This window comes from Condylura cristata, unplaced genomic scaffold (genome assembly GCF_000260355.1).
Source record: "Condylura cristata isolate star-nosed mole 26May11 unplaced genomic scaffold, ConCri1.0 scaffold00031, whole genome shotgun sequence".
NCBI classification, from domain to species: Eukaryota; Metazoa; Chordata; class Mammalia; order Eulipotyphla; family Talpidae; genus Condylura; species Condylura cristata.
In genome coordinates this window covers 24,196,271-24,216,605 of record NW_004567132.1, presented here as the reverse complement: position 1 = coordinate 24,216,605, position 20,335 = coordinate 24,196,271, and the positions used below count along the sequence as shown (strand labels likewise).

At 45.8% G+C, this 20,335-nt stretch overlaps 1 protein-coding gene across 1 annotated transcript in view; it reads right to left on the bottom strand.

The window, feature by feature from the left end:
* TCF7L1 (transcription factor 7-like 1 (T-cell specific, HMG-box)) overlaps positions 1-20,329 on the bottom strand; it is a 142,762-nt gene extending 122,433 nt beyond the window's left edge. Inside the window, exons 1-3 of the mRNA XM_004691589.1 lie at positions 20,179-20,329; positions 20,033-20,096; positions 19,677-19,804 (exon numbers count right to left, since the gene is read on the bottom strand). Of these exons, the coding sequence (XP_004691646.1) occupies positions 19,677-19,742 (66 nt within the window). The 5' untranslated portion in view covers positions 19,743-19,804; positions 20,033-20,096; positions 20,179-20,329. The remainder of the gene's footprint in view (positions 1-19,676; positions 19,805-20,032; positions 20,097-20,178) is intronic.
* Positions 20,330-20,335: the final 6 nt, after the last annotated feature.

The window sequence follows — 20,335 nt, the reverse complement described above, 5'->3', positions numbered from 1 at the left end:
AGGATTCGGTCCTGGGCTAGGTGGAGGGAGGCTGTGGGCTGGGGCAGGGGCGATAGCCTCACCCACTAGCCACCTCAGTGGCTGCCCGTTTGTGTCCACACTGGCAGCCCTTACATAGCGGTGCTGGGTTTCTCATTTATATGTGGGTGTATCTGCAGCTGACCTCCCCAGAGTGTTACCGACCCCCCCTACTTCCCCTGGGATACTTGGCTTCCTGTGTCCTCCATGTGCCACTCCGACAAGAGTTCCCCAGCCTCTCTACCCTAAAAGTACCTCTAAAAACCATGTCCCCTGTCTGTATGAATCAATGAGTAATTACCACTAATTGCCCCTCATCTCCCACTAGCCCCCAAAACTCCCCTAAGCAGGGAAGCAGAGGGACAGGAGGGAAAGGCAAGAAAGCCAGCCAGGGTCTCTCATCCCGCCCCCTCGCCCCAGCTCCTCAGGCCCCACGCAAGCAATTTGCCAACATTGTTCCTGCACTCCACCCAAGGCCTCCTCAGCAAGAGATGCAGCAGAGGGCGGTGGGGCCAAAAACTGCAAGCGCTACAGTTCAGGGTTTCTTAGAAACAAAATTCAGGCATTAATGACCATTTCCAAACCAAAGCCTCAAAATATAACTACCGGAAGAGAGCTCACATCACAGGTTGGGCCTCCTCACAACAGAAGACCTTGTCCCTCAAGCTCAAACAAAGCTTCAGCGTGGCCAGAGGAGGTGTGGCGTCACAGGCAGGAGCTAGCAAGCCTGGGCTCTAAACTAGTGTCTGCGCCTGGGTTGCTGAGTGACCTCAGACAAGGCTCTTGACCTCCCTGAGCCTCGATTTCCTCTAGAGCAATAGCAGGAATAACCGCAGTCCCCACTTGCTGGATCACTCTAAGGATTAAACATTTAATGTAGGGGGGAAAAAAAAACAACAACACTTAATGTAGGGCCCTCTCTGGTAGTGCAGCAGGTTAAAGCGCAGCACTAAGAAGCTAAAGCCACTTCCGCATGAGTTCGATCACCACCTGCCCCAAAAGTGATCCACATGGCGTGGCAGACCTCTCCTGACCCACCCGCTGCTCCCCTCAGCAGTATACTGCGTCAATCTGCCTGTTCTGCTCCCCACTCTGTCCCTGGTGAATCCTCTCACTGCCTCTACATCTCTGGCCTGTACCCCAGTTCTGTATGCATAAATAAATAAATATTTAAAAAAAAAACAAACATTTAATGTATGCAACACTCCTTGAGGACACAAAGAATACCTATTAAATGAATGAATGAAGCTATTATTACTGCAAAAAAAAGTACTAGTTGTTGGGAAGAAAAAGTAGTAGCAGTCCGCTATGTTCCCCAGTGCAAGGTAATTTCGGTTGTTAGTGACCACCCTGGGCTAAGACACTGAGCAGCCCCACCCCCACCCCGCCTCCTCCCACAAGGTGCCAGCAGTATGCACCCCTCCCCCAACCCAAAATGTCTCCAGATGTGGCCAAATGTCCCCAAGGACAATACTGGCCCCCACGGAGAACCAGCCGTGTAGAACTACAGACACACACATGTCCATGGACTAACACAAAGCACTCTCTCACAGTGGAGAGGTGAGCAGGGCAGGAGCAGAGGACCTGGGTCTCCTCGTACAGCCCATGCACTGTTCTCATGGCAACGTCACAGCGATGGAGATAACACACACACACTGCACCTCTCAGCTTCTTTACATCTGTACTGCGGTTGCCAGCTCCCCGAGGCTTTTCCGTAGGGCCCTACTTAGTGCGTCAACCTGCACAAACCCAGAGCTCCCCCAGATCCAGTCAATAACATGCTAGGGAAGTGGGCCTAGAAGGGAACACAGCTGGGGGTCTGTGTGCACCCCCCAAATCACCTTGAGCACAAGGAAGCAGGGAGGGGTAGTATCCCCACATGGGTCGCTTCTAGGAAGAGGGCTTTTTGCCAAAGAGTGATTCCCCTTGACTCCACGCCTCAGTGGACTTACCAAACTTCTCTTTTCCAGGTTCAGAAGAGCTAGAGGCCTGGTGAGCATGGCTTGTGCACACTAAAGTGAGATCACCCATTTGCACCTTGCTAACTTACGTAAAGGTGAATCCTAAGGGTGGAGGGCAGAGGCAAAGTGGAGGAGGGAAGATAAAGGCCTGCTTTAGAGAGGTCTGTTTACCAAACAAGAATCCTGAACTCCCTTTCTACCTCATTATGACTTCTTTAACATTTGTTTTTAATTTATCCAAGATCATAATCTTTGCTGAAGACCACATATGAGCCAAACTTGAGCCTGAAAACCAAGCTGGGTCTTTTGTTCTGCCTGCGTTAATTAGTGTACAAAGGGGCATCTGATTTCTCCCTCCCCCTGCAGCCTGAAACACTAGTTCCTATTTATGTAACTAACAATGCTGGAATGGGCTGCAGCCAGGCCTGTGGGGAATGGCGGCAGGACAGGTACCAGGAAGCCACGGTTCTAATCCAGGCTGATTCACTATTAGCCACGGAGACAAGTTATTTCAAGCACTGTGAGCCTCACCTTTAAAGACACTGACAGTTCCCCGCTGGCTGGATGTGCTCTGTAAGTTTACTAGAATTCTGAAGAGCTGCACATTTGTTGAAGAGTGTCTACAGCGGTACCACAGCCCAGTCTGTGGCTCCCAAAGTCTGTTTTGTGGAGCACTAGTCCCATGAGCAGCTACCTGGAAATGAAGTGTTCTATGGTTGCTTCACTCATGGACAAATATTTGCTGAGGGACTTCTGTAAATCTGGTGCAGAGAATACAAAAGCAACAGAACAAACAGAACAAACCCACTCCCTGCTTCTTCATTGAGTTTAGGATCCAGAGGAGATAACTATGTGTCAGATAATAATTAGGCCATATATTTATTTACCACCCATAAAATGTGCCCAAGGACAGAAAGCTGAGAATTGCAGCAGGGAACTAAGTACACCCAAGGCTGTGTTGCAGGAAGTATGAGCTGAGACTTACATGCTGCATGGAGGGTGTGTGGAGAAGGGACTAGTATTCCAAGCACAAGGAAAGCTGAGGTCAAATAAGCCTCAAATAAACCTGCATAACACGCTCCCCTTAACAGCCAGGGGCAGCCTGCATATTAAAGGCCTGAAAAGTCCTGCAGAAAGGAAACCCAGCAAGTCCTACCTATTAACATCCAAAGGATGTTACTCTGGGAAACGCTGATAGAGGCACTATTGTTCTGCAGCCTATAAGAAACTTGAGTATAAAACAAAAGCTCTTGTTCATATAACTGGAAAACTATCATGTGTGCTCTCACAACGGCCAAAATACCTTGGAGTTGCTAATGTAATTCTAAAGTATTTTCCTTGGCTCAGGCCTGTAAAAACATATGGCTTCCACAACTGCTAACATACTCCAGTATCACAGAAAAGTCCAGAACTACAAGCCAGTGGGCCAGATTTGAAGTTCTACCTCCAACACAGACATTTGTTTTATTTTTAAAAAGTTGTGGAGCCACTGGGGTGAACTGAGAAAACCTATATAAAATGATCAACTGCCAAAATTCGACTTATCAAAGATTATACCCCAAAACATACCCCAGAAGGCAATGATTTCCCTTGTTAACCTAAAAATGTCCAGAAGACAGATTTTGCTGTTTATTTTTTGCACTAGAAAGAGGGAAATGGAATGGTGGGAAAGGTAGAGCAGGAATTAAACAGAGGGAAATGTAAATAAATAATAACAAATATTCACACACAAGCAGATTTGGTGTGCAAGGCAGTAGGGTTGGGGTAACAGGGCTCAAAAGGCAACAGGCCTATCATATCAAGGGTCCTTAAGAACTAGATGATCCAAAACTGAGTATAAGCACCCAGGGAATCGTGCAATAGAGACACTAAATGTTATAAGAGATAGGAAGTTCCTGAAAATCCAGGACAACTAATTATTCAGGATAATAATGAGTTTACCTTAAAGAAGCCCTTACTATGTGCCAGGCATTGTTGTGCAATGTTTGTATACAACCTCATTTAATCTTTGCAACATTGAAGGAGCCGCGGGAATATATTAAAATGTGGTTTCCACATTCAACGACAATTTGTTAGTATGTTTTAGTTCCAATCTTCAGAAGGTTTAAGCATTTTGTCTGTTCAAAGATTATATGGTCACATAAGAACCAAACTATATAATTAATCTAACACTGTAAGAAATAAGGAAAGGAAGCAGGCTTAGATTTTTTGTCATTATTTGAACATGGCCTTTCAAAAACAGGAAAGCATTCTACATGTAACTTAGGTGGAAATCTTATGAACTTTATATTTGGAAATGCATTGAGTTGGCAGAATGCAGATTTTTTAATTGACAGAGTAAAATATAAGCATGAAAGATTGATTTTATTAAGTAAACAACTATAATATACAACTACAATTATGAACTAGATAGAGGATAATTAGTAATACTAGTAATATTACGGTTATATTTAAAAGGACACTATGTTCTTTTAAAGCAAATGAGTGCTTATTAAATATTTTCAAATTAGAACAGGCACACTCTATTTTCCTTTTAAACTTCTTGGTGTGCTCCTAATATTAAACAGACTAGCATTTGGGACACACACACACACACACACACACACACACTTATTCCCTTTATATTCAGACTATGCCCTCTAAATAACACGTTTCACTAACAGGAATCCAGCTCCTTCTAGAAATGGCTGGATCAGGTCTAGGATAGGAAATGCACATTAAAAACCTGCCTCGCCAGCAAGCAGGAAGGCATGAAAGAGAAGTAGGGATATGTCAAAGTAACACAGGAGACCTTGAAGAGACCCCCACTGACAAGATATGGGCAATTTGAACAGTGATAGAATAATAACTATAAATGGATTGAAATACAAATAGAATCAATGAATCCACAATGACATTTTTAAAAAATAACTTCAGGGCCCTCCCTGCTGGCGCAATGGGTTAAAGTGCAGCACTATGAAGCTATCCCAGCCACTGTAGCCGGAGTTCAATCCCCAGCCAGGGAGGTGACCCACATGGCACAGCAGACCTCTCCTGACCCGCCCGCTGTGCCCCTCAGCAGTGTATTTCAGCCTGTCTGCCTGTTCTGTTTCTCACTCTGTCTCTGGTGAATCTTCTCGCCCTCCCTGGTGGCGCAGCGGGTTAAAGCACGGCACTAAGAAGCTTAAGCCACTTCCTCATGAGTTCGATCCCCACCTGCCCCAGAGGAGATCCACAAGGCGTGGCAGACCTCTCCTGACCCGCCCGCTGCTCCCCTCAGCAGTGTACTTCGTAGATCTGCCTGTTCTGTTCCCCACTCTGTCTCTGGTGATTCCTCTCACCCTCCGCATCTCTGGCCTGTACCCCAGTTCTGTATGAATAAATAAATAAATCTTTAAAAATAAATAAATAAATAAATAGATAGATAAATAAATAAATAACTTCATTAGCCACTTTTGCAGGATGAAAGAAAGTCAACTGAAAACTGGTAAATAAAAGAAAAGAATTAAGCATTTAAATGTGTTCCATATGATCTAGAGCAGGGCTAGGAAACTTTTTCTGTAATAAGCAAGATACATTAGCTCTGTGGGCTACATTATGGCCTTACTGGCAGCTACTCAAATCAGCCCTTGTAATGCAACAGCAGCCAAAGACAATGAATAAGCATAGCTATGTTCTAATAAAACTTTATTTACAAGAAATAGGGAGCAGGTTGGTTTTAGCCTGTGGACCTTAGTTTACTGACTTCTGATCTAAGATAACTAATAGTGGACACCGGGTAGTTTCTTTAAAAAAAGTAAAATAAAATAAAATTATAGCTCACAGATGAAGAAGGAGTGGTATAAAGAGACCATCATCTGTTTTAAAGTTGCTAATGAAATAATGGATCTCCTGGTATAAAGTCGTCCATAAACGAATAGAGGAAAGACAAATTTAAGCAGGTATGTGGAGGAGGAAGAGGGTGAGGGAAGGGATGAAGAAGAGAAGAGAGAGAGAACCCTGAAATATGATAAAAAATAGAAACCACACAAATAATTTTCAATAGCTACAGGGAACAAAAAAATGTTAAAAGACATCATGGAACTGCATTTAACAAAATTCAGACTATGAGAAACTCCACAGGAGTCATCAGATAAAAAATGTAATGAGGAAGTTCTTTTAAACCCTATGAAGAACACAGAGCAAATGTTAACTTGGCTACTTCACTATTTCACAAGATTTTCACATCATGTACCATAATTTCTTGATAAATCATCTTTAACCCAGACATAATAAAGAATATAAAAACTGTGAAAAGAAACCTGTTTTTAATGAAGGACATAAAGTCTGTTTTCATCCTACTGAGTATTCATAAATATGCTATATAGCGCATCACAGAAACAATCTAGCAACTTAGACAACTGAAAATTATTGTTCCTGACCTATAATGTTCAACTTTATAGATTTCACTATCAGTTTGCCCATCACCACAGTAATAATAGTTTATGTCAAGAAATATCAATGGTGGTGCAAGAGGTTAAGTCTTAGCACTTAAACTATCAACAACCACCGCAACTTTAGTTCTATCCCTGGGGAGGGACTGACCCACATGGCGCAGCAGACCTCTCCTGTCTCACCCACTGCTCCCCTCAGCAGTGTATTTCAGTACATCTGCCTGTTCTGCTCCCCACTCTGTCTCTGGGGATCCTCTCACCCCTGCACCTCTGGACTACACCCCAGTTCTTGTATGCATAAGTAAATAAATCTTTTTTTAAAAAATCAATGGATACCAAATAAATCCAGTGGTTACCAAAAGAACAGCAATGGATTCCAAAACCAGTGGGTCAAAGTGTGATGTTTAAATGGGATATTTGCATAGTTTCAGACTATCTCCCTACCACATATTTATTAATTACAAAAAGTAAAAATTGTAATTCTCCTAGAGAAACCCAAGTGATCAAAATTAACATTGTCTATAATGATAAAAAAAAAATGGCATCTTCTAAGGAGAAATATTGAAGATACTGCATCAATTGAGGAGAAACATCAGAAAAAAATTCAAGGTCTCCTACAAAAGACTTCAAAAGTCAAGAAGACAAGAGATACATACAAACAGAATAAGTGTTCTAGGCTGAAGTCCACTAAAAAGAGAGCCCAGCATATAGCTCATGACAATGAACTATCCCTGGACACCTCCTTCCACATCCCTCCACATTTTTTTTAAAAAGATTTATTTATTTATGCATACAAGAACTAAAGTACAGACCGGTGATGCAGGGGGTGAGAGGATTCACCAGAGAAAGAAAAGAGCAGGGAGCAGAACAGGCAGGTTGACTGAAATATACTGCTGAGGGGAGAAGCAGGTGAGACAGGAGAGGTCTGTTGCGCCATGTGGGTCAGTCCCTGCCCAGGGGTAGAACTTATGCTGCAGCAGCTACCAACAGCTTAAGTGCTGAGACTTAGCCTTTTGCACCACCAAGAAAGTCCTCCATTGATACTTCTTGACTGAATACACTGCTGAGGGGAGCAGTGGGGAGACAGGAGAGGCCTACCACGCGCCGTGTGGGTCACCTCCTTGGCGGGGGATTAAACTGGAGCGGCAGCTTCATAGTGCTTCAACTTAACCCACTGCACCCTCCGAGAGGCCCCCAATTTTTTTTGAAGATTTATTTATTCATATAGAACTGGGGTACAGGCCAGAGATGCAGAGGGTGAGAGGATTCACCAGAGACAGAGTGGGGAGCAGAACAGGCAGATCGACGAAGTGCACTGCTGAGGGGAGCAGCGGGTGGGTCAGGAGAGGTCTGCCCGCCATGTGGTCACCTCCGGGGCAGGCGGGAATCGAACTCATGCGGAAGTGGCTTAAGCTTCTCAGTGCAGTGCTTTAACCCGCTGCGCCACCAGGGAGGGGCCCCCCCCCAATTTTTTTTTAATAAGAAAAATATTAGGAAAATAACCTGTAGGGTAAGAATGCTGTGTGTCATGAAGACAATAGGGCTGTCTGCTGATTTCTGATTTCTACAAATAAAGAGTATGAAAATTCCTGGTTTTAGGAAATGTGCACAAAGCCATCTGGAGTAAAGGGGCATTGAGTCTGCAAATTAGTATCAAACAAATGATTCAGAAAAAAAGGAAAGAAACATCAAGAAAATGCAGTAAGTGTTGATATTTGGGGGAAATGCGTGGAAATTCTTTGCTCTATGTTCCAACTTCTCTGAAATTCTGCCAAGTCAAAAGTTTCAAAAATAGGGTCCTCCTTGGTGGCGCAGCGGGTAAACGCAGCACTAAGAAACTAAAGCCACGTGGGCATGAGTTCAATCCCCGCCTGCCCCGGAGGTGACCCACATGGCGTGGCAGACCTCTCCTGGCCCACCCGCTGCTCCCCTCAGCAGTGTACTTCCTCCATCTGCCTGTTCTGCTCCCTACTCTGTCTCTGGGGAGTCCTCTCACTGCCCCTGCACCTCTGACCTGTACCCCAGTTCTGTATGAATAAATAAACCTTTAAAATAAGTTTCAAAAATATAAAAAACATATATTCTCTATGAGTTATTTGTATATATACCATCTTATTGATAACTACGTGTAAAAGCTCACATAACCTGACAATCCTCTTAGTGATTTGTCTTTGCAAAGAATATTAACATCGCATAAATTCAAAACCTGCAAAAAGTACTAAAGTTGATGCACTAATTACTTTTAAGCATTTCTACTTTCCCCCTGACTCTACCATTTAATTCTTTCCTATAAAATATTTTCAAATACTGCAAGGAAATATCCACTTGTTAAAACAGTGGTTAAAAATTTCGGCCACTAAAAAGCCTTAATAAAGCTGTAATAATACTGTAAATTATTTTGATGACATTTCTCATTTCTTTTTATAGCCTGGGGATTCATTCTATAATGTTGACATTTCATTTTAGTCTTGGGCAAATCCAGGTTTTAGCATTCAGTCCATTCACCCAGAATGGTAATTCAGTGACCCTCAAACACTACCATTAGCCTCATTTTGCCTAAGAGGACCCTGGGGCACTAGGGCACAAAGCCAGACCATGTCCGCCAGGGTTCAAGGCCAGGCTGACCTAGGCCAGCGGTCCCTCAGCCACACTGCCTCAGGGCAGAGAGCATCTTCGTTCCTCAAGCCTGGGGCTTCTCTCTACCCCAAGTGCCTCTCTCCTATCTTTCGGTGCAAGGTCAGAGGAACAGCTTATTGGGAGAGTGTGTGCTCTCCCAAACTCCAGGTTCTTTCTCACCACCCTGGACAAACCCTCTCTAGGCACATCTGTGAGGATAACGTCACCCATTTCCATCCAGAGCGTTGACACCGGTGTCATTCTCCCCAACCTGCACTCTAACAAAGTAGAAATAAAAAAGTATTTTTACCTCCATGTCTCTAATTATTCCCCCATGCTTCTCCTCTATGCATCCCATAGAAAACAGTTTTAATTAGTGAGTAGTGATTATATCCAATTTACATATAAAATAATTTTCAGGCCCGCACAAGAAAGAAGAGCTGGTCAGAGGTAGGAAATAGGCAGGCGGACAGAGACATGTAGCAGTATCACGTATCATGCTCTCTTGGGACCAGTTTCCCACCTCACCATGCCAGAAGAAAACACAAGGGCCGTGGGGGCAGGACATGGAGCGGCAGACACCGAGAAGCTAAGAAAGCAGTGAATACCAGATCTGAAACTATAAAAAGACCGGCCTTAAAGGGACTCTACCCCAAGCAGAAGCAGTGATTCAAAGTGCCTCCTAATGAGAAGGGCTGGGAAAACCACCCAAAAGGATGAATGCAAAGAAATGTGAGTCATTACTCATCTTTTACTTGGACACACCATTTCTTTGTATCTTACTCCAATTGGCATTTCTACATTAATTTGGCTGTTAAGTTTCAATAAGGGAAATCGCAGCATGTGGGTAGAATGCTGGCTTTTCCACCTTCTAGAGCGGTGACGCTGGACTCCTGACTTACTGCATTCTCCGTATCAGCTTCCTCCTGCTTATAACAGAGCTAATGTTATATGTGCTAGAGTTCAAGGTGGCCGTGGTTGAAAATGCTGTGATCTAGTGTCTTGGAGCTCTGCACTGCAGGTGCCTACAAAGCTTTTTCTCTCCCCCACCCCAATATTGATGTTTAAATATTCATACTGTCAACATTCAACAGATGTCTATGAATCACTCATTGCAGGTCAGCTGTTACAATTTAATCAGAAATATTTTGAGGGGTGTTTTCTCTGGCACGCTGTTTCTGAGGGGCATGCTGTAGATCTCCCTAAGTGGTTGCTCCCATGAATGCAGCTGAGCTCCAAGCCTGCTTCTTCATAACAGTTTGATCTTAGGAAGGTCCACAGCCTTCAAGAGTGTCCTCCTTGCCCACGAGGTGGACTGGGTAGTCCCTTCCAGCTCAGACACTGCACATTACCCACGACGGGTTCCTGAAAACCTGTCTCAGGGAAGAACACCCAAACCACCCTAGATGGGAGTGTTAATAAATACAACTGATTTTACAGGCCCTGATCCATCCCTTTTGGAAATTATGGACAACAGTGTATATCTGAACATCAGCCAACAAATCTGGTCTCACAAATTGGTTCTTTTGGTTTTCATCCTCATCATCAGATTCATCTATTTCTCAGTCACTATCAGTAGTCCTCATATTTATGCCTTAATATCACCATTAGCATGGGTCACATTTATACCTCCTTTTCTACACATTTTCTAGTCACGCCTTCAAATAAGAGCCCCCTGACTGTATGAGGTATAAGACACACTTATCTTGGACTCTCTCTGGTGGCACAATGGGTTAAGGCACAACACAATGAAGTTCTCCGCAGACACTGTAGCAGGAGTTCAATTTCCAGTCAGGTAGGTGGCCCACATGGAGCGGCAGACCTCTCCTGACCCGCCCGCTGCTCCCCTCAGCAGTGTAAGTCTGCCTGTTCTGTCTCTGGTGAATCCTCTCCACCCCAACCTCTGGCCTGCACACCAGTTCTGGTACACATAAATAAATAGATATTTTTTTTTTAAAGATTTATTTATTTATTCATACAGAACTGGGGTATAGGCCAGAGATGTGGAGGGTGAGAGGATTCACCAGAGACAGAGTGGGGAGCAGAACAGGCAGATTAATGAAGTACACTGCTGAGGGGAGCAGCGGGCGGGTCAGGAGAGGTCTGCCTCGCCATGTGGATCTCCTCCAGGGCAGGCGGGAATCGAACTCATGCGGAAGTGGCTTAAGCTTCTTAGTGCTGTGCTTTAACCCGCTGCGCCACCAGGGAGGGCCCAATAAATAGATATTTTTTAAAAATAAAAAAGACACGCTTATCTCACTAAGATTTAGTGTCCTGCAATCCCAGATCTCCAGGAGAGCTGATTTAGGACCCCAACTTTATCAATCATAGTCTGAAGCCCTCTTGTTAATAATTTCCACCATGCTGTTTTCAGAAAAAGACTACCTGGAAGAAAACAAACCAAGGTCTGGTGAACTAAGCATGCAAATATTATTTGGGAAGTGAAGGGGGAAGCACTGAATTACCTGGCTCGAAATTTCAAACTATCTTATATATATATATATATTCACTCTCTCAATTGCTGACCCTCTCTTTTGCCCTCACCCTTCTCCCCCCACAGAGATGAGAGGCAGGCAAAGAAGAGAAATACAGTCACTGCAATTCCCAATTTGTGTAAATAATTAGTATTCATTTGTTAATTTACAGCAACAGTTATAGATGACTGATATGATATTTAACTTAAAGATCAATTTTTCAAAGCAACCAATATATAGCATATTTTATAAAATGAACAATCAGGAAATAACATTTGCACACTTAGTTCACCAGAGTTTGGCTTGTTCACTCGACTGTGCTGTAATCCAAATCGAAGATATAGTGAGTGTGTTCACCTCTCTGCCTTCTTCCAAAGACTCACCAGTTTCAACAAAGAAAAAAAGCTCAAATATTAGTGGAGAACCACCTTTTTCTCTGAAAGAGGGTAACGGGATAGTGAAGTTCCTGTGCCACCCTGAAAACCCTATTTACGTCCTGCAGATCGCTGCCCTGGGAGGCACCTGACCACCAACTCTCACAGACAACTGTTTATTTGGGAGGGAGGGCACATTCCCAGGTCCACTTTGTGAAGTCAGAACAAATCTCTCTGCCCTCCACCCCAGCTAATAACTCACACCAGGATTTCTTAACTGGAAAACAAAGGTCAGCTTTCCTTTTACCAAGAGGAGGCAGTGCTGACAGCAGCTCTGTAGTAGAATCAGTGGTGAAATGGGAAGACCAAGGCTTTGGGCTCAGCCAGCTCACATCTCGGCACTGTCCACTACCAGCAGCGTGACCTTGGAAAAGATACTTGACTTTCTACAGTCTGTTTGCACAGCAGCGACTAGGGATAAGTATCTACTTCCTAGCAGGTCTGAGACTATGACAAACATAAAGGTTTAGAGGCCACTGCCAAGTGCTTTCCAAATGAGATGGAGCTATTTACACATTTCAAGAACAACAAACGAAAGCACCTGGCTTCTTTTTTTTTTTTTTCATTTGCCAGCATTAGTCTTAATCTTTGCGATTTGATAGGTCAAAAATATCACATTTACCCACTACCTGGCATTTTCTGACTACCGGGGGAGGCTGTATGTAGTATCACATATTCACTCGTCATCTGCAGTTTCTTTCATGAATTTTATGCTTATATTTATTTCACACTTATTTTCTACAATGAAAGTGGGGCTTTCTACCTCCTCCTAAACAAAATAGATTTCTAAAATGCTGTCACGCAACTAGAGATGAGGGGTGTGAGCTCATCTCCCCTGAGAAGCCTGTGTAACTAGTTGTCACCCTTTCACATCACAGAAAGTCTTGGAGAAGGTCATGTTTAGTCTAACTTTTTTTTTCAAAACTTGAAGTGTAGGTCTAAGCTAAATGTTCATTTCCCCATAAAAATCTCAAGGCCATATACATAATAAAAAGGAAGAATTTCGCATTCTAAAATTCATTTTATAGCCTTAAAGTTCTGTCAATGGAGGTGACTCAGAGCATCCCCAACACCTGGGGCCGCAGAAGGAGCTTGGCCACAGCCCAGGGCTTCACTGGTAAAAGCTCATGTTCCCCTCTCTCCTGAGTGCTGAGGTTTTGAAAGATGGCTTTATTTCATTAATCCAGCCCAGTTTGGGAGAAGATAATGCAAAACATAGGACACATAAATATCTCTACCCTCTTTCAAAATCAGCCAACTCTAGACAACAAAAAGAAGGAAACTGCCCCAGATATGTTCTATCCTCCAACCAAACTTCAACATAATTTAACATTTTCAGCTTTAGAGTGGGATGCAGAGGAGGAGGTCATGCAGAGGAGGGGTCAGTAGTCTCTGCTGCCAACAAAATTCCAGAACCCCCTCTCCTGCCTTTGGATACTCTGGGAATATCAAAGCTACAATGCACTCCCCTCTCAAGGGCTGCCAATTCCACCTCTACTTCTCTGAATCCTCATCTTCAACTCTTGGGCTTGTCTGCAAAACTGGGAAAACAGCACCTGCCAAGGAGCATCCTCCAGTGATGAAGGAAGACCATCTTCTTCCTAAAGGACTTGGTCTCCTGTCTTTCCTATTCATCCCTCAGTCTTCCCTACTGCCCTACAAAGTTCCTGCTCTGACATCCTAAACACTCTCTCCAAAGCCTATGCTTGGCTCTTCGTTTCCCCCTTCTTGCCACAGCCAAACTTTTAAAAAGGATTGTGTAGAGTCTTACTCTCCAGCAGTTGACAGAGCGTGTAACACGTGTGTGGTTTGCAGGGATGGAGACGAGGCTGCTCCCACCTGTGGCATCAGGTCCATGGTTCTGGCCCAGGACAGAGGGCTGGGTCACAGCCAAGAAAGACAGCCCTGGCACAGTGCTTGGACACCCTATTGGGAAACCCTAAGCCAACGTCACTGCTTCCTTATCTCTCTCTCTCTCTTTTTTTTTTAAAGATCTATTTATCTATGCATACGGAACTGGGGTACAGGCCAGAGGTGTGTGTGGGGTGGGGGGGTAAAATGATTCATCAGAGCAGACTAGGGAGTAAAACAGGCTGATCTATGAAGTACACTGCTGAGGGACGCAGCAGGTGGGTCAGGAGAGGTCTGCTATGCCATGTGGGTCACCTCCCTGGCCAGGGATTGAACTCTGCGATAGCTTCATAGTGCTGTGATTTAACCCACTGAGCCACTAGGGAGGGCCCTGCTTCCTTATCTTTATCACCACTTTCTTCAATGGACACCAATAACATTGTAACTACTGAATCCCCACACTCCCGTTGACAACCCCATTTTCTCCCCACGGAAAGCCACTCCTCCTCTTTCTCACCCTCCAGATCCCATGTCACAGCTGGCACCTAAGCTCTTCTCCAACCCTGGGAAGTGTACCTTCCTCTCCTTCAGTTCACTGCTGGAAAGTACCTCCTCTCTCCTACACTATCCAGCTGTTGCAATTTCCACTATCCCTCAACATCCCCTCACACCCATAGTGTCTCCAGTGAAACTCAGTAGTTCTGCCCAATGAGAGGCTCTCACAGACATTTGTGACTGCAAAATATTCACAAGCTGGGGCAAGACATCATTCCCCAGGTCACCCAGACTCAGACACCAAGAGTAAACGGTGATATCAGCCACCTTCTGCCTCCAGGACTTTGCCTCCCAGCACAAATTCAAGCAACCATGCTGTTCTACTCCACTCTTCCTTTCCATCTGATACTAGTAAACACTCTGGACACCTGTGAGTCTTCTCACTGTTCTAGCTTCACCTCTCCAGTCATTAGTTTCTTTCTAAGCACATGTCTGCGTCACATCATGTCCCAGGATAACTTCTGAGGTTTCTCAGTTTCTTCCTGAATAAGACCAGGTACTTCAATGGCATCCCAGGCCGCAACCCCTTATGCTTCTGACGCAAACAGAGTAACTTATATCACTTCACATACCACTGAACTTTTCATTTTGTTCTCCTGATGCGGGTTTCTAGGCCATAATCGGAATGAATAAAGGACTTCCACTTTCCACCCTACGCACCTCTGCATTGTTTACATTTTGTATAAGTAACAAGAATAATTTTGAATTAAAGAATGACTGAGTTTCAAGAACTAACTTAAAACAAGTTCCTCTACTTGGCATCTTAATCAAGTCAGTCCAAAGTCATTTTTATATTCTCTTTATTCTGAAAATTCTCCTCCGGACATTAATGACTCCTAACAAAGACTTCCTAGTATGGTGGTTTGTGCTAAACTATGTCTTCCCAATTCAATTTTTAAACCCTTTAGGGCAAAGTGGGGTCTGATTCATCCCATCTCCCACAGTCCTTTTAGCCAATGCCTAGGACAGAGCCTCAGTAAACATCAAATCAAGTGAGATCTTAATTTTAAGGATGCCAGTCTAAATTCCCCCAGTTGAGCAAGTAAAAGTTGTCTCCAAATTGTAGTATAAGCAAGATTTTTGCACTTTAGACTTCTCAAAAATCTAATCAGTGAAAATCTTTTATATTCCACTTTTTTTTTTGTAACTTTGCACATCACATCTCCTAAAGGCTGAAATGTTCTACGTTAACAGTAGATTGTGTGTGCATTATAAATTTCCAAAATCACAACAGGGTCAGTCAGGAGTCCCCTGACAGTTTCATCTACCAAAGATAAAAAAGACTGTCAGGGACCTGTCCCTCCACAGTTTGTCACCAACGGTCATACCAGCAATACAAGTGCCAAAACTTCAGCAACACAGACAGGGACCTCACAAAAGCTCATTCCATGTGAAAAGCCCTCATTAAACCCTGAGTTATATTTAGAGGAAAAAAAAATGGAACAGAAGTTATATTTAGATGAAATGGCTTAAAAGAATTTTACCAAAAGCAGCATGTTTATACTATCTTCCAGAAGAAAAGGTTTTACTTAGCTTTTACATATAACCCGTAAAAACAGACAACTTCTCAAGACATACAAAAATTTATGCTAGGGCTTCTTTTGAAAAAAAAAGAAGAAGAAGAAGAAGAAGAAGAAGAAGAAGGTTTATTTATTTATGCATATAAGAATATAAGAACTGGAGTGCAGGCCAGCGTTGGGGGAGTGGGGGTGTTGAGAGATTCACCAAAAACAGAGCGGGGAGCAGAACAGGCAGATCTACTGAGATACACTGTTGAGGGGAGTAGTGGGCGGGTCAGGAGAGGTCTGCTGGGCCATGGACCTTAGCTCCCTGGCTGGGGATGGAACTCAAGCTGCAGTGGCTGAGGAGAGCTTCATAGTGCTGAGACTTAACCCCTTGTGCCACCAGGGAGCCCCTCGGTTTTATGTCAAGAAATAAAAGAACATCCAGTATGTCGGCTCAAGGAAACAGTGGGATATGATGGACTCAAAATAGGCATGCATTTGAAGGACAGAACAATTTCATGCAGAAATATGAGACAGGAGGGTTTGAGAAGGTGCAAGGAACTGGTGCTTGAGTTATTCAGCAGTGGGTCCCAAATTTATCAACTGGACACAAACTTCAGACTCCCTTAGTAACTCTACTGAGAAGTCCTCTTCCAAAACATCATTAGCTCTCCTGCTGTGACCCACAGCCAAACCATTTCTAGGTAGCTCACATAACCACATTCAACATTTTCTCTTGAGCACTTATTAACCTTAGGATATTTGTGACCTTCAATTTCTTGTGTGTTGACTTATATTTCTTTAACAAAATTTTAATCAACAGCACCAAGACTGTTTTTGTCAACTCATAAAGCCTTTTCATGAATTAAGGTATCTTTTGGGGGTGACTATTTGTAGTGAGAGAGGGTGTTATTCCGCTCTGCATAGGCTGCAGGGTCCCCCAGGGCTCCAATGAGGATGAATCACAGCACAGAGGCTTGGCACACACCCCAGGTTAAGGGGAACCTCTTCTCCAAAGAGCCTCAGGAAAAGGCCACTTCCCAGCCTCCCAGCCAAACCAGAGAGGAGGGCAAAGGTAATACATCAGGAGGAGATGACCAGACTATAAGGCTGGCCAGCCCCCATTTTCCCAGCCGCAATTAGGCCAAGGGGTGAGGGTGCTGCAGTTCAGTTACTTGTCATTCCTAGGGTCAATTAACTCCCTGAAAACATCCCAGTCAATCCTTTCAATTCGTGCTTGGTATTTCCAGAAAGTGCATTAGTGTGGCAGAGGACTGAAGTCATCCAATTTTATACCACTGACAGGTATGAGAGCCTCAAAATAAGTAAAATATAAAAAGTAAAACAAAAGGAAGATTTGGTACCAACTAAGGAACCAGCCCATCTATTCCAGATATCACCCCCACCCCAGAGAACCTTTCCATTACCTCCACTCCATATCTATATTCATTTTACCAGGCTGAAAACCCAACAGAGGGCTCCTTTGTGCCTAAAGTGTGACTGCAGTGAGACTCATATTAATTATATAAATATAATCATGCAGAAGAAAAGCATCATCTCAACTCTACTATCTAGACAATCAGGTGCTTACTCTTAGCTGGCCGTGATGATCAAGGAGAGTGTCTAATTAGTAGGTTCTTACATCAACGAACTTTGTAACCAGGCAGGACTTATACAATGATGGACACACGGGGGCACAGAAACAATGGGGAAATTGAACTTAATTCTTTAAGGGTAATTCATCAGGGAGACAAGGGAGTGGGACAAGGCGTGTTAAGTCCTTTACAAAGGGTAGACTACGAGAGTGACTATATCCTTGGAGGCTTGAAAGGAGGATGGCTACTTAGGCCTGAGCAGAGGACAGTTGCAAGATGAACAGGGACAGTCAGATGCGTGCAGAGGATAAAAGTTGGCTTCCCCAAGAACTCCAAAAATCCCACACATCCTGGATTTAGTCATCAAGAATCCCCATCACCAGCAAGAATAAGCCTTTGGAAGTTCTCTGGCAAAAGAACAGGAAAGATGATAGAAGGAAGGTAAAAGATGGTAGAAAAAAGGAAGGAAGGGACTGTCCCACCTCGGCATACCCAAAGGGTGACAGATGAAGACAGGCACTTATCAAAGAGGAAGAATCAAACTGCTCTAAAGAAAAATGGGTAGGTAAGATGGAATAGTCCACTCGAGGAAACTAATTGGTCAATTCTGACTTTATGCCCCAGCTGACAGAGACATTACCGCCTCCCAGACAGCTCTTTCCAGATGCCTAACGGGATATAGGAAAATGGGAACTTTAGAAGCATGACCAGACTCTCACAGTCACAGGAACCTTACCAAGACTTTCAGAGATAAAGTGCACCTGCAGACACGAAAGTGAATCAGGGAAAACCTAACCAAAGGCAATGGCTTGTTTTGCACAACTTTCACTCTCACCTTTTTTTCCCCTGTAAGTATGAAAGAGAAAAAGCAACAGCCAGATGCCACATTCAGCATCCATTCAGAACTTCCTAGGAGAGGTGTTCCAACAGGGACAGTTTCAGGGTCTTCGCTGCTTGAAAGGACGGTGTGGGCTGCGCGGTCCCACGCCTCACTCCCTTGGTCACAGCCCTTGTTCTCCACTCCCACAAACCAGTCAGGAGAGCACCTCCAGTGAACCCAACACAGATGCCTCACTCTGGGACTGCTGTACCCTGACAGCAGGGACCGCCCGTTCTGCACCGAGCGTTTTCAGGCGACCTTTTAATTAGGAGCATTATTTAAAACCAACTTGAGCATGAAGTGACTTTGTCAGGCTGCTTCTAAGACGACAACACCTCCCGCCCGCCATCCAAACGCACTGGCAGACACTGGGAAGCTGGGCGGGAAGCAAAGAGAACCACGACCACGCGTGTGACACCCCAGAGGCGGCGCGCAGAAAGACTGGCACACACGAGCTGGGAAGAAGGGACTCGTGCAGGAGCGACCGCCGGCCCTAGCACCTGGGCAGAGGTCCTTAGGTGGGGTGGCGGCTCCGAGGACACAAAGGCCTCTCCAGCCCCGGCCGTGCCTCGCGCAACGCTGGGGGGCGGGAGTTTAGAGCCAGGGAGGGGGCGAAGGAATCCACCCTCATTTGCACGTCGTCTGGGGCCCGGTCAATTTGCTTAATCACGGCTCTAAATGCCAGCGCGCAGCACACAATGCGCGCCCATTAACAGGTTTAAAGTGTCGCAGCGCTCGCTTTAAATGAAAAAAGCCGGCAACAAAAGGGGTGGGGGGAAAGCCAAGTTCCTAAACTTGAAGAATGCCTTGGGTCGCCCTCGAAATCATCTCGGGCAAGTTTTAAATCCCGAACTCCACTGAAGAGTGGAGGCCCCCGCGCGAGGGCTGGGGGCGGGGAGAGGGGCTGCGAGCAACCCGCCACAAATACCAGGTTTCTTAGGAACAAACTCGCAGCCGCCCAGTGAAACTGGAGTCCGGGCAACGTCGCCAACCCAGCTCCCCCAGTCCCCTACCCAACTGCCAGGGAAAGCCCACCGATTTCCAGGAAGGAGGCTGAGACCCTCCCCCCGAAAAGCCGGCACAAATCCAAGTTTTCCTTTAAAGCGAGCCAAGAATCCTGGAGGCCAAGAAGGACCCCAGAAGTGAACACCAAATTCGCTAGCCCCAGAAAGAGAGAACTAAAGGAACTTTACTCTCATCCAGGCACTGACCAGAGCAGCGCAACGCTCGGCCGCCACCGAGCAGTTCAACTTCGCAAACAAGTTCTGCCCAGGAACCTCACGGCCGCCCCATCCCCCACCCGACCCAGAGCCCAGGGGCGCATCCCGCCGGCCTGGCGTCCCACCAGCCACGACGCAGCACGAAAGGCACTCACCGTGCGCGCTCCTCCGGGAGAGAGGGGTCCGTTGGGGAGGTACGGGCTGCTCAGGTCCGGGATCATCAGGAAGGGGTACCCAGGATAAGGGGGGCCCTTAAAGAACGCGCCGTCTTGGGGCCTCCTCACTGCGAACGAGAGCGAGGCAGGGGTGAGGTCCCGGCCCCCGGGACAGCGCCACGCCAGGGGCCTCGGGAGCCGGGCGCCCCCCACGCGCGCCCCAGGACGGCTACGGCCAAGAGGGGAGGAGAGCTGGGGGCACGGCCACGGCGAGCAGGGGGTCCGTGGGCGGCCAGAGCTGGGCGGCCGAGCGCAACGGAGCCCGGGAGTGGGGGCTGCCCGGGGCCGGCACGTACCTTCGGCGAAATAGTCCCGCGGCTTCTGGAAAGAGTCCCGGGCGGGCTGCGGGCGCCTCTCTGCCTGCGGAGGAGACACAAAGGCGAGGGCGGGTGAGCGGGAGCCGGTTCGAGGTCCCCGGGATCTGCCGCGGGAGCCTCCTCACCTCCGAGTCCGAGCTGCTGCTCTGGTTCTCCGACTCGTTGACCAGGGACGACTTGACCTCGTCCAGGTCCCGCTGCGCCGAGGCGCTGTCGCTGCTCGGTTCCTGCTCCTCGCCCCCCTCGTCCTGGAAGGGGATCAGCTCGTCGTTCGCCCCGAGG